This window comes from Microcaecilia unicolor, chromosome 6 (assembly GCF_901765095.1).
Source record: "Microcaecilia unicolor chromosome 6, aMicUni1.1, whole genome shotgun sequence".
Lineage (NCBI taxonomy): Eukaryota > Metazoa > Chordata > Amphibia > Gymnophiona > Siphonopidae > Microcaecilia > Microcaecilia unicolor.
The window spans coordinates 339,435,206-339,448,819 of NC_044036.1; the positions used below are offsets into that span (position 1 = coordinate 339,435,206).

The 13,614-nt window shown below is 45.7% G+C and overlaps 1 protein-coding gene across 1 annotated transcript in view; it reads right to left on the minus strand.

The window, feature by feature from the left end:
• Positions 1-213: 213 nt before the first annotated feature.
• FSCN2 (fascin actin-bundling protein 2, retinal) overlaps positions 214-13,614 on the minus strand; it is a 40,773-nt gene continuing 27,372 nt past the window's right edge. Inside the window, exons 2-5 of the mRNA XM_030206584.1 lie at positions 8,088-8,244; positions 5,772-5,893; positions 1,911-2,078; positions 214-712 (exon numbers count right to left, since the gene is read on the minus strand). Coding sequence (XP_030062444.1) covers positions 507-712; positions 1,911-2,078; positions 5,772-5,893; positions 8,088-8,244 — 653 coding nt within the window. The 3' untranslated portion in view covers positions 214-506. The remainder of the gene's footprint in view (positions 713-1,910; positions 2,079-5,771; positions 5,894-8,087; positions 8,245-13,614) is intronic.

Consider the following 13,614-nt stretch of genomic DNA (forward strand, 5'->3'; position numbering starts at 1 on the left):
GACCCAATCTTTGGCGCGCTGGTCGCTGATCATTGGGGATGAATGCGTTAAGCGCCAATTAGCATGCATTTGCATGCTACTTGCGCTGAGAGCCCTCGAGTGCGCTGTTTCAGGTGCTCGAGGGCTCTGATCATGGGTCGGCTGCAAACTCTGGCGCTAGTATGGCGTTAACAGCCTCTAGCGCCAGAGTTTGCTTTTGACCATGAGGGCCTCAGTGCGTACAGTACATCCAATCTCTTGTAAAGCAAGACAAGGCTTTGTTCTTTTAACTTTGCAAAGTTTCACCACAGGTGCTGCACCACATTCCTACCCACGGACAGCTCACACTTCAAACCTTCTTTTAGATGTAATCACAGCCAAGTGTCATGATGCAGGCAGAAATCCCGTATGGCTGTATGAGACTATTCCATCACAGATCTTGCCTTCTCATTATGTCACCCCGGGGACGAAGTCTTAGCCACAGCAACTCTAGGTCTATGAGATGCTATGAGAGAGTCCACTGTCCTTCAATATTCCCAGAGTGTGGCGTAATTCGCAGTGTCTGCATCAGCCTTCAGGGTACCCGCTTGGTCTCCTCGCAAGTATTTGCCATTTTTCCCTTGGATGGCAACGCGACCGTGCTCCCGAAACTCAAAGAAGAAGTCTTCAGACATCTCTCCGTCACTACAGATGCTGCCATTGCTGGCAATGTACCAGAATTTCCCGTCTAAGCCTGGAGTCCAGGAGTGAAAATGGTGGCAGGACAGAAGTTATTAGCACTTGCTGTTCACGTTGGTGGTAGTATTTAATATCTGCGTAACTCGGCCATGATATTGTTCCAAGGGTCTTATGTTACAAAGGGTTAATAGGAACTTAATGAGGCTGGTGTTTGGACACACAAACAGCCAAAGGCACAGCTAAGGTTAAGCAATGTAAAGGGAAATAAAAGCATTCAGGCAGGGATATTCAAGGACTCCATGCCACTGAGGACAAGTGGAGCCAATCCTGGTTTTGTTTCTTTGCATGCATGGTGATGTAGGAAAAAGCAGAACTTCACATTCATATGTGCATTGAGTACATTTACGAATTGCTTTCCCTGGCATGCATTAGTTCATTCGGGTGCCTAAAAATGCAAAGTGTGTGCAGATTGCTTGTATATGATCAATCACACCCAGGGCAGCCGAGGGGGGGGGGGGGGGCAGGGGCAAAAGGCGCCACAGTCCCACCCGCCCTCCGTCATCAACCGTCTGCCACCGGGCCGGGCCCCCTACATTGAAATCACAGCACCTCTCACCGCCGTGTAAAAGCGCTGCAGGCAGTAGGGCAGCAGATCGCCTCCCTTCGGGCCTCCTTCCCTCCTTGTGTCCCGCCCTCGCGGAAGTTACGTCAGACGAGGGCGGGACACAGGGAGGGAAGGAGGCCCGAAGGGAGGCGATCTGCTGCTGCCTGCAGCGCTTTCACACGAAGGTGAGTGGATCTGTGATTTCAATGCTGGTGGCCCGGCCCGGTGGCGCATGGGGGGGGGGGAGCGGTGGCGGCGGCGGGGCCCCGGGGGCGGCCTTGCCCCAGGCCTGGCCCAGTCTCTCGGTGGTCCTGATCACACCCATTCATATAAAAAAAGTAAAGGTAAAGGAGTCCCCTGTACACATGTACAAGTTCATGAATGACATACGGGGGCTGCCACTGGTGTGACGGTTTCTTGATAGACTATTTGTGTCAGGCTTTGCCATTGGATTTCCTACTCATCTATATAATGTGCACTTTAAAAAAAACCAAACAAATCAAATAAACATGAAAAAGGCCCCAAAATCAGTACAAATTTGATTTAAACAAGCAGAAACCTTGTTTTTTTTTGCCAAACACACTCCTACCCCAACACACGCTGCCCAGCACTTTTTCTTCAATATCTGCGTCCCACCTTTCCCTCTTACCTTTAATCTGGTAGGCACCATCATTGAAGGTGATCTGGAAAACATCATAGGTGGACCTGTTGGCGTCCAATGTACTGGAGCTCTTGTGATAACAGACAAAGCCAAGATCTCCACGCAGGACCAAGATGGGTCTATTAATGAGCTTCAGTGTGAACTCCTCGTCTTCTCCTGAAAACAGAGAAACCCAGCAGGTTTAACAGCTTATTTCTCACTATCACCACTACTAGTGCCCCAGACCTGGAGATTTAGAGGTCCAGTATCGCGTTTCCCAAACCTCCAGGCACGAGGCATCTCTTGTCCACCTGTCTACCCTCGCCCCCCTCCCAAGCAGACTCGGCTTGCTCTTACCTCAGACCCCAGCCCAGAACTCAGGTTAATTTCATCTCTGTTCCAAGAGATTTTGCCTAACTAGTTTCTGACACAAAAATGTGTCATGCAAGCATCCCAGTGGTGTGTGGGAGAGGAAACCATAACCCCCACAAACCAAAGAGAAGGCAAAAGTGCAAGAGGTCAAACACCTACATAACAGACAGTACTTAAAAGATCACCTCATTGTCACACCAAAGCTACCCACAGCACCCCCAGACCACCCTTGGGAACGATAGGACTGGTGAATGCCAGATCAGCTGCAAAGAAATCCTCGGTAATCCGTGATGCCATAAACGAACAGCATCTTGACATCCTAGGAATAAGTGAAACCTGGTTAGATGAAAGTGGGGGTTTACCACTGGCTGAACTATGCCCAACAGGTTTCAACATCCAACATCAACCAAGACCAAGAAGACAGGGTGGAGGGGTAGCAGTCTTGATTCGGGACACAATCAAACTGCACAGAATATCCATCCCCCAGCTACATGGATCAGAATCTCTTTTAATCCAACTTGAAGAGGAGAAGCCAATCTGGCTGCTCATGATTTACAGAGCACCTCGTAACAACACATTATCTGTGCAAGAACTCCTAGACCTGATTACTCAACTGACCCTGAATTACCCTAGGCTGGTGATCATGGGAGACTTCAATCTACACATCAAAACCCCAGTTACCACCACAGCTGCCCTTTTGGACACGATGACAGCACTAGGATTTACACAGGTGATCAATTCTCCAACCCACAAAAAGGGTCACACACTAGACCTGGTATTCTACAAAGGGGTGGATATCCCAGAATTCTGGGATAACAGTATTGAAATAACACCCCTATCATGGTCAGACCATTTTCTAATTAAATTCTCCCTAAGTGACCACCTGAAACAAATGGCACCTCCTAGAGTTTGGAAGGAGATCAGACAAAAAAAAGCTGACTGCTGAGAATTTCCTAGAGGCCTTGGACTATCCGCATGTAGATGAAAAGACAACAGTGTCAGAACAAGTTGACATCTGGAATACACACTTAGCTAAGACCTTAGAGAAAACAGCACCACTAAAAAAAGGTCTTATGCCCTACTCACAAACGCTCACTTTGGTTTTCTCCAGAACTTCGGATCCTTAAACGCGAAGGACGAAAACTGGAAAGGAGATGGCGCAAATCTCACCTGGATGAAGACAGGCTAAACTGCAGGAAGCACATGGCAAAGTACCGCCAAACCTTAACAGCAACCAAAAAACAGTATTTCTCTCAATGCATTGCACAGGCTGCCAGTTCAACCAAGCAGCTGTTCAGTATAGTAAACGGCCTACTGCAACCCCCACAACAAAACCAGCCTGCCAGTCTAAACTGAACTGCAATAATTTTGCTGCATACTTTGCCAACAAAATTAAAAGTCTCCACCAGGATTTACAGGCAATCCCACCCAGTGCCCAACCAGTCAACCAGGGGTGCACAAACTTGCCCCCTCCTAACAGAGACAGATGGAACACTTTTAACCTAATGACAGAGGAGAGCCTTGACAAAATCCTAAGAGGCCTTCGACCAACTACCTGCTCCCTCGATCCCTGTCCATCAAAGATAGTGCAGCAGGCAAGTATGGGCCTTAAAGAAGGCGCCACAAAAATTGTGAACACCTCTCTTTCTAATGGGCAACTACCAACAGCATTAAAAAGGGCAGTGGTTCGCCCTCTGCTGAAGAAAAACAACCTTGACCAGGACAAACTTGAAAGTTACAGGCTAGTATCCAACATCCCGTTTGTAGGGAAACTCATAGAACAAACAGTCTGTGTTCAACTTAATGAATGGCTAGAAAAGAGTAACTGTCTAGATCCATGTCAATCTGGATTCAGACCTGGTTATGGAACAGAAACGGTCCTCGTATCCCTGCTAGATGATCTTCACAGAAACCGAGACAAGGGATTTGCCTCGATGTTAGTACTGCTAGATTTCTCGGCAGCTTTTGACACTGTGGATCATGATATCTTGCTAGCATGACTGACAGAAGCAGGTATCAATGGAACAGTACTTGCATGGTTCAGATCCTATCTATCAGACAGGCAGCAATCCATAATGATTGGCAGCAACTCATCACCACCATGGACACTGACCTGCAGGGTACAACAAGGATCGATACTGTCACCTATTCTGTTCAATATCTACCTCAAGCCACTAGCTGAGCTGATTCGGTCAATGGACACTCAGTTCTACATCTATGCAGATGATGTGCAGCTACTCATACCCATTAAACCTGACTTACCTACAGCCTTGAATAAACTGATCACTTGTCTAACATAAATTCAAGAATGGGCTAAACACAACAAACTTTGCCTGAACCCAAGTAAAACCGAGCTTCTCTGGGTCCCTAACACAAGTGGATACATACCTGACATCAAAATCCCTTTTGGGAAGTATGAACTCCCCCTCAAATCACAAGTCAGGAACTTTGGAATACAGTTAGATTCAACACTTACTCTGATTCCATCAAGAAGGTAAATCTTACCCAGTTGTGCATGCCATGGTAACAACAAGACTGGATTACTGCAATGCACTATACAATGGTCTGACTACAAAGGGCCTGCACAAGCTCCAGTTGATTCAGAATGCAGCAGCAAAACTCATAGAAGGTTGCAAGCGACGTGACCATATCACACCATTTTTGCAAAAACTTCATTGGCTACCAGTACAATACAGGACTAAATTTAAAACTCTATGTCTGATCTTCAAGGCCCTGAAAGGAAATGGCCCCGAGTATCTGAAGAATAGAATGATCCTCCACACACCGCCAAGGACACTAAGGTCTTCCCAAGGACTTTCACTAACCACACCTTCTCCAAAAGACATTACACGACATGATACCCGCAAGCGAGCCTTCTATGGAGTAGCCCCCACACTCTGGAATGCATTGCTTGAAAGGCTCCGCTTAACAAAAGACTACCTCTACTTCAGGATGCAGGTGAAAGCTTGGCTCTTCAACCAAGCCTTTAATGGAAGAAGTAACTAACTTGTTAGTCTCACTCACACACACAAGGATTGACTCGGGCTGCAAATACTGCAGTGGGACATGTTTATCCACTCCTACCCTAGCTGAGATATTTAACCATCTCTCTGACGTCATGTGCAACTTTCTTCAAATCAATCACCTTACTTTCTAATTCTTCCTACTTTCTTACTCATCTATATGTTACAACTTTGCCTTACCCTTCACTACCAATTATAATGTTCTAGTACATATTGTGTTGTCATTGCAAGTAGTATACCATGCCATATTTTGTATCGTTGAATATTTTTACTACTGTAATTGGCTATTGCTCATGTTTGATCTATTCTTACTGTACACCACCTTGCGTGATTTCCTTCAAAAAGGCGGTAAATAAATCCTAATAAATAAATAAAATAAATAAAGATCGCCCTACCCACGTCAATATTGCTGATTGCACCCCTGAAGAACCTGGGCCTTCCCTCCCGCTGTTGCATGGATCTGAACTGCACTTACCAACAGAATCACACACAGCTGCCAGTTGACCATTCTTCTTGGTGCATACGTACTTGCCATTGTTAGCTTTCAGGGCTACTTTCCTGCCACGCCATTCTATTTCAAACAACGTGTTGGCATCTCTGGAAAGAGAGAGAAGGAAATCAGAGTCCTTCATACAGATCTCTTATTTATTTATTTGATTTTATAAACCACTCAGTATTCAGAGCGCTGCACAGAATTTAACCAGGATGAGAAAGGGGAATCGCATGTTCAAGCATGCAGAAATTGCAAATGCATTCCTGATGAGGGCAGGATGTGGATTCTGGATAAAGGTAGTGCCAGATTTAGGATTAACTGCTGTGAGGAGGGGATGGCAACCCCCCTCATAAAAATCATCTGCTCTGCCTCTGGATAAAGGAGTTGGGTACCCGTAAGCACTGTGAGGAGGGGATGGCAATCACCCTTCATAAAAATCATCTGCTCTGCCTCTGGATAAAGGAGTTGGGTACCCATAAGCACTGTGAGAAGGGGATGGCAATCCTCCCTCATAAAAATCATCTGCTCTGCCTCTGGATAAAGGAGTTGGGTACCCGTAAGCACTGTGAGGAGGGGATGGCAATCACCCTTCATAAAAATCATCTGCTCTGCCTCTGGATAAAGGAGTTGGGTACCCATAAGCACTGTGAGAAGGGGATGGCAATCCTCCCTCATAAAAATCATCTGCTCTGCCTCTGGATAAAGGAGTTGGGTACCCGTAAGCACTGTGAGGAGGGGATGGCAATCCCCCTTCATAAAAAGCATCTGCTCTGCCTCTGGATAAAGGAGTTGGGTACCCGTAAGCACTGTGAGGAGGGGATGGCAATCCTCCCTCATAAAAATCATCTGCTCTGCCTCTGGATAAAGGAGTTGGGTACCCGTAAGCACTGTGAGGAGGGGATGGCAATCCCCCTTCATAAAAAGCATCTGCTCTGCCTCTGGATAAAGGAGTTGGGTACCCGTAAGCACTGTGAGGAGGGGATGGCAATCCTCCCTCATAAAAATCATCAACTCTGTCTGGCCTCTTTCCGTGTTGCATTGTGTCTCCCAGACCTTTCACATGTCATCTTCAGCAGCAGAAAATCCAAGTCAGTATGGGGCATGAGTACCAGCACAGGCTCACAAGCCATGCAGCTTTCTTCCCCCATCTTCCCATATGGGCTTCCTGTTTGGGAACAGGGCGGCAGCAGGACTCCGAGTGCAAGAGAGGGTAACCTGTGGCCCATGTGCCGAATGCGGCCCACCATTGAATTTTCTGTGGCCCATAAGACTATGGGAAATGTACACAAAACACCTCATTAAACAGAGTTTTAGCAATTCTAAATGCTGTAGTGTTATTTTTAGTTAAATGTTTACTTATTTATTTATCAAAAGTAGAGAGGTGTGGTAGCCGTGTTAGTCCACTCTTAAAGGTTATCAATAGAAATCAAACAAAATAAAACATGGAAAAGAAAATAAGATGATACCTTTTTTATTGGACATAACTTAATACATTTCTTGATTAGCTTTCGAAGGTTGCCCTTCTTCCTCAGATGGGAAATAAGCAAATGTGCTAGCTGACAGTGTATATAAGTGAAAACATTCAAGCATTACTATGACAGTAAAATAGATACCATTGGAGATTCTACATGGAATGTTGCTACTATTGGAGATTCTACATGGAATGTTGCTATTCCACTAGCAACATTCCATGTAGAAGGCTGCGCAGGCTTCTGTTTCTGTGAGTCTAATGTCCTGCACGTGCAGGACGTCAGACTCACAGAAGCAGAAGCCTGCGCGGCCACATTGGTGATCTCCAAGGGCCGACTTCTACATGGAATGTTGCTAGTGGAATAGCAACATTCCATGTAGAATCTCAAATAGTAGCAACAGTGGAGGAGTGGCCTAGTGGTTAGGGTGGTGGACTTTGGTCCTGAGGAACTGAGTTCGATTCCCAGCACAGGCAGCTCCCTGTGACTCTGGGCAAGTCACTTAACCCTCATTGCCCCATGTAAGCCGCATTGAGCCTGCCATGAGTGGGAAAGCACAGGGTACAAATGTAACCAAAAAAAAAAAAAAAGCCACACTACAGGTGCGTTAGTGTTTTTAGCACGTGCTAATCTTGTGAATGCACTAACAATGCTAGTGCACCTTAGTAAACAGGGCCCTTTGTGTCTATGGGACATATGCTTTGAATATTGAACCTTTAGTATTTACAAACCCCAACGTGAACAGGCTGTGGTGGCTCCCAAACGTGGCTACTGGGAGAGAACGAGACCGTGCACGTTGGCTTGGTCCAGATCCGAGGGTGACACTCACATTTCTGTGGCTGTAGACTGAATGCCCCCATGGCTCACCAAGGTCCAGAAGTGGCCGGCATGTGTGTGGAAATTGCACTTCTTAGTGTCTTTGTCAATTTGCATCTGGAAAGTCTCATAATCTGTCTCTTCATCCTGATTGGCGGAGACATTGATACCTGAAGGTGACATGGAAAGATCCATAATAATAATAATACGAGAGCTTTCAAATTTATCACTATACTGTGGAAATCACACAAACGTAGTAAGTGATGGCAGATAAAGACTTGCATGGGCTATTGAATCTGCCCAAGAAGACGACCAGAGCCCCACACCTGCCACACCCCATCATGATCGAACACTGCAGCCACACAACGACGGAAGACACCTTTTATAATTTTGCTTGCAGTATAGTCATTGTCAATACCAGCAATTCAACAGTGTTGCAAATGGATCATATTTTACTCGCTCTCAACCTTAAGGTGTTTTCCCTCCCCTTGTGAAATAAACTTATAGTCTGTGATATGAATGCAACACACACACTTTTCTTGATCTATCCATGCTATTCTTGAGGTCACAGACTGTAGATGTCTGCCCGGCACTAGTCCTACTTCCCAATCTCTGGAGTTGCTGCCGAAGCCCACGCCAACCCATCCAAATCCGTCTTTCCATAATCGGGACAGAAACCATAAAAGTCTGCCCTGTTTTGCCGTATTTGGGACACAGACCGTAGACGTTCACCCAATACTGGCCTTACTTCCCCACTACTGGAACCTCTGTCTAAGCATCAATCAAATGAGGTCTATAGAAACACAGAAACGTAAAAAATGACAGTAGATAATGGCCATATGGCACCATCTACTATCTTTTCCTCTCCTTAACAGATCCTCTGTGCTTGGGTCACACTTTCTTCCTCTCCAGCACCTCTATTGGGAGGCTGTTTCACCCATCCACCACCTTTTCTGTAAAGAAATATTTCCTTAGATTACTCCTGAGTCTGTCGCCTTTTTAAGTTCATCCTATGCCCTTTCTGCAAGATAAAGTAATCCCAGACAAAGCACGCAGAAAAGTTTACAGAATTAGAAACTCTGCGGAAATCTGCTATCCTTAGACATGGCTAATTATTCAACACTTGCCATAAAGAGGATGCATTTCATACACAGACATTGAGAAGCAGCACAAACTCATAATGACTCTCAAACACATAATGACTTATATGGTCTGTGCCGGGGCTGGTGGTTGGGAGGTGGGGCTGGTGGTTGGGAGGTGGGGATAGTGCTGGACAGACTTATACGGTCTGTGCCCTGAAAATGACAGATACAAATCAAGGTAAGGTATACAGAAAAAATAGCACATATGAGTTTATCTTGTTGGGCAGACTGGATGGACCATGCAGGTCTTTTTCTGCCATCATCTACTATGTTACTATGTTACTATTTTACAAGCCTTGTTCGAGACGTGCATAAACCAACACTTAAACCTTGATCTTGCATAAGTGTCTAATTCCTCATTTTATAAAGCCGGGATATCGCATGTCAAATCCAAGTGTGTGCAAATAGCAAGGGGGGTGTGGTCTGGGTGTGTTTTGAGTGGGACAAGAGCGTGGCAAGTTGACAGATGTTTAGTGTCCATTTCAGAAGGGAACTAAATGTTGATGTCCTAAAACACAGACATCAGAAGTTACACCTGCTACCAAGCACATTTAGAATTTGGGAAACGCTATTGAGCAGCATTCCACTGGAGGGACTGGGGGGGTTTGCCCCCTTAATCCCACAGTGGTTTTTGTCCTCCCCCCACCCCAAATCCAAACTGGAAAGGGAAACCAGTCACTGGTTATACTCCTAAGTAATGTGTTGGCTTAGAGCCTGTCAATATTTAAACTGATTTAACCAGCCAGACACGGCTACTGACCAGTTAAATTGCTTGTTTGGGGAGAGCGAGAGAGAGAGCATTGGAGGGGGGAGGGGTGTGTGAGAGACAGTGCTGGACCTCGGTTGGGGAATTGACAGTGCCGGACCTTGGGGGTGGGCAGGCAAGAGACAGTGCCACACCTTGGGGGGGGGGGAAGTCATGTGAGAGAGAGTCCCAGACCTTGGGGGGGGGGGGGGGGGGAAGCCAGGTGACAGAGAGCACCGGACCTCAACAGACAGTGCTGGACCTCGGGGGGGGGGGGGGGGGTGGAAAGCCTGGTGAGACAGAGTTCTAGACCTCGATGGTGGGGGGGGGGGGGGGAGAATGAGAGAGGGTGCCGGACCTCGGGGGGTGAGGGGTGGGGAGTGATACTCACCAGCTCGGGCACCAGGCAGTTCACTTGGGCGGATGGGCTGGCAGTAGACAGCTTGCTCGGACACATGCAGCAATACAGCTCATATCCAGCAGCTCCCTGGGGAAAGAGCCTATCAGCAGACTGCTTGGCTGGCCAATCATGACAAAATATGGGCTGAGAGAAGGGAGGCAACGGCGGCCACAGACAGGGATAAAGCCAGTAAGAAGAACTGAAAGTGATCGAATTGATTAACCGCGATTAATCGTGATTCATGTGCAGTATTTTATAACTTGGGAATTATGTTAGAATCAAGGCTTACATTTGCTATGCAGATCTCAGGTGTGATAATGTCGACTTTTGGTCATATATGGGTGGTGATTCAGATGCCGACCTATTTGTTCTCTAGGACACTGCTACAGTGATTCAAGACCTAGAATGTTCAGACTTGATTACTGTAATTTAGTCTATGTTGGGCTACCACAGGCTACCCTAGGGATCATGTTACCCCACATGAGGAAATAAGCTGCTGGTGCTTAATTTTAATATACTGCATTAATTAGGGCCAAAATACTTGGTCAATAGGATATTAAACATAGAATCAGATATTCCTGTATGGATCTTAAAATTGTCCTAGGTTAGTTTCTTTCTTTACAACATCCGTAAAATCCGCCCCTTTCTTTCCGAGCACTCTACCAAAACCCTCATCCACACCCTTGTCACCTCTCGTTTAGACTACTGCAATCTGCTTCTTGCTGGCCTCCCACTTAGCCACCTCTCCCCTCTCCAGTCGGTTCAAAACTCTGCTGCCCGTCTCGTCTTCCGCCAGGGTCGCTTTACTCATACTACCCCTCTCCTCAAGACCCTTCACTGGCTCCCTATCCGTTTTCGCATCCTGTTCAAACTTCTTCTACTAACCTATAAATGTACTCATTCTGCTGCTCCCCAGTATCTCTCCACACTCGTCCTTCCCTACACCCCTTCCCGTGCACTCCGCTCCATGGATAAATCCTTCTTATCTGTTCCCTTTTCCACTACTGCCAACTCCAGACTTTGCGCCTTCTGTCTCGCTGCACCCTACGCCTGGAATAAACTTCCTGAGCCCCTACGTCTTGCCCCACCCTTGGCCACCTTTAAATCTAGACTGAAAGCCCACCTCTTTAACATTGCTTTTGACTCGTAACCACTTGTAACCACTCGCCTCCACCTACCCTCCTCTCCTCCTTCCTGTACACATTAATTGATTTGCTTACTTTATTTTTTGTCTATTAGATTGTAAGCTCTTTGAGCAGGGACTGTCTTTCTTCTATGTTTGTGCAGCGCTGCGTACGCCTTGTAGCGCTATAGAAATGCTAAATAGTAGTAGTAGTAGTAGTAGTTTTTTGGCTGAGAATGTCCTCAAGGAAGAAGTATGTATGTAGTGGACAAGAAGGTGAAATTTTTCTAGCTGAACCCCAAAGTTACAGACTGGGTAATCAGCTGTAATAAATATAATATCCACAGAGGGAACAGGGCCAAGTACAAAATAATTCCAAATACCCAGCTCAACTTGGTGACATACATGTGACCACTAAACAAAACTAAATCTAGTGAAAAAACAAACAAACAAAAACCCCAGCACAAAGGATAGAAAAAGCAAAAGGCAAGGAGTAAAGCCTCAAAGCTAAACACCCAATTCTAAGACAAAGGCTCCACAACAGGGGCTACAGCAGAAACTATCACAGTCCCACTCCCTGCCCCTAGCACAAAATGTAAACTAGGTGAAGAAAAAAGCCAAAGGGCATTAAAAAATAAAAACCACCACAAAAATGTGAACAGTCACAGTATGTCAACAGACAGAGTCACTACAAGCCAGTGCCAGTGCAAAAGACAGAATAATAGTACCAGACGAAATGGTCTGAAACACAAATAAACATATCATTTATAGCAAACAAATATAACTTAATTCAAAAGTTTTCAGTGCATGCAGGCCAACCGGCACCAGATGAAAAACCCAACAAGGATCCCTCGTTTTGCTGAAGCTGGTGCCGGTTGGCCTGCATGCACTGAAGACTTTTCCGTTAAGTTATATTTGTTTGCTGTATATGATAGGTTTATTTATGTTTCAGATAATTTCTTCCAGTACCATTGTTCTGTCTTTTGAACTCACACTGGCTTGCAGTGACTCTGGGCCCGATGCACAAAGGCAGCTGTAAAATACGGCTGCCTTGGTAAAACCTACCGAGTTGCAAACAGTGGCTGATGCACAAAGGGGATCACATGCAAATAAGATGCACAGACCCCCCTTTTATGCGTTGGTCGCTGAGTTGTCAAATGCATTTGATACTGCTATCAAATGTATTTGATAGTTATGATGCCAGATTGACCTGACCTGACCTCCCCCCCCCCCCCCCCCCGCTGACCCAACCTAACCCGACCCTTCCAACCTAAAAACTTTCCTGGTGGTCTGGTGGACTCATCCCCCACAACCCAAGAAACAAATCCCTGACCTCAAACCCCCCACACCCACTCCTGCCCCCCAAACAAAAAGTCCCTGGTGGTCCAGTGGCCCCCGAACCGCCCCCAAGCTTACATTATTCCATAATGGTGATTACCAGTTCCAGAAAAGAGAAATACATAGTTAAGAATCGAGGCGATAGAATGAATTAGATATTCAGGTAAGGACAGATTCATATTATAATAAGATATGACGGTATCGGATTGAACACAGACAACACAAAAAGGAGGTAAAAACCCTCACGAAACCGTGAGATATGAAGCAAAAAAGTGAGGAGAATGAATGAGGATAACTTCATACATAATAAAATTAGTTTGAACAATTAGAAATAAAGAGTTACGTTTTGTGTATTCCTAGTGTACATATTGTTAATTGACATTTAGGATGAATTATTGTGGTATGCTTTCTTGAATAAATTTGTTTTCAATAGTTTACGAAAATGTATTATGTCATGAGTAGTTTTGATGAATTTTGGTAATTCATTCCAGATTTGCGTACTTATAAAGGAGAAACTGGATGCATATGTTAATTTATATTTCAGTCCTTTACAGTTGGGATAGTGAAGATTCAGGAACGTACGTGATGTATTAGTGGAGTTCCTCGTTGGTAGGTCTATGAGTCCTGACATATACCCCGGGGCTTCACCGTGAATTATCTTATGAACTAAGGTGCAGATCTTGAAAGCCCTAATGGTTTTGTGACCCCCCCCCTCCCCTTCCCCATACCTTAAAAATGGTTTTGTGACCCCCCTCCCTCCTGCCTCTGGGCTCGCCCTGCACAAAATGGCAG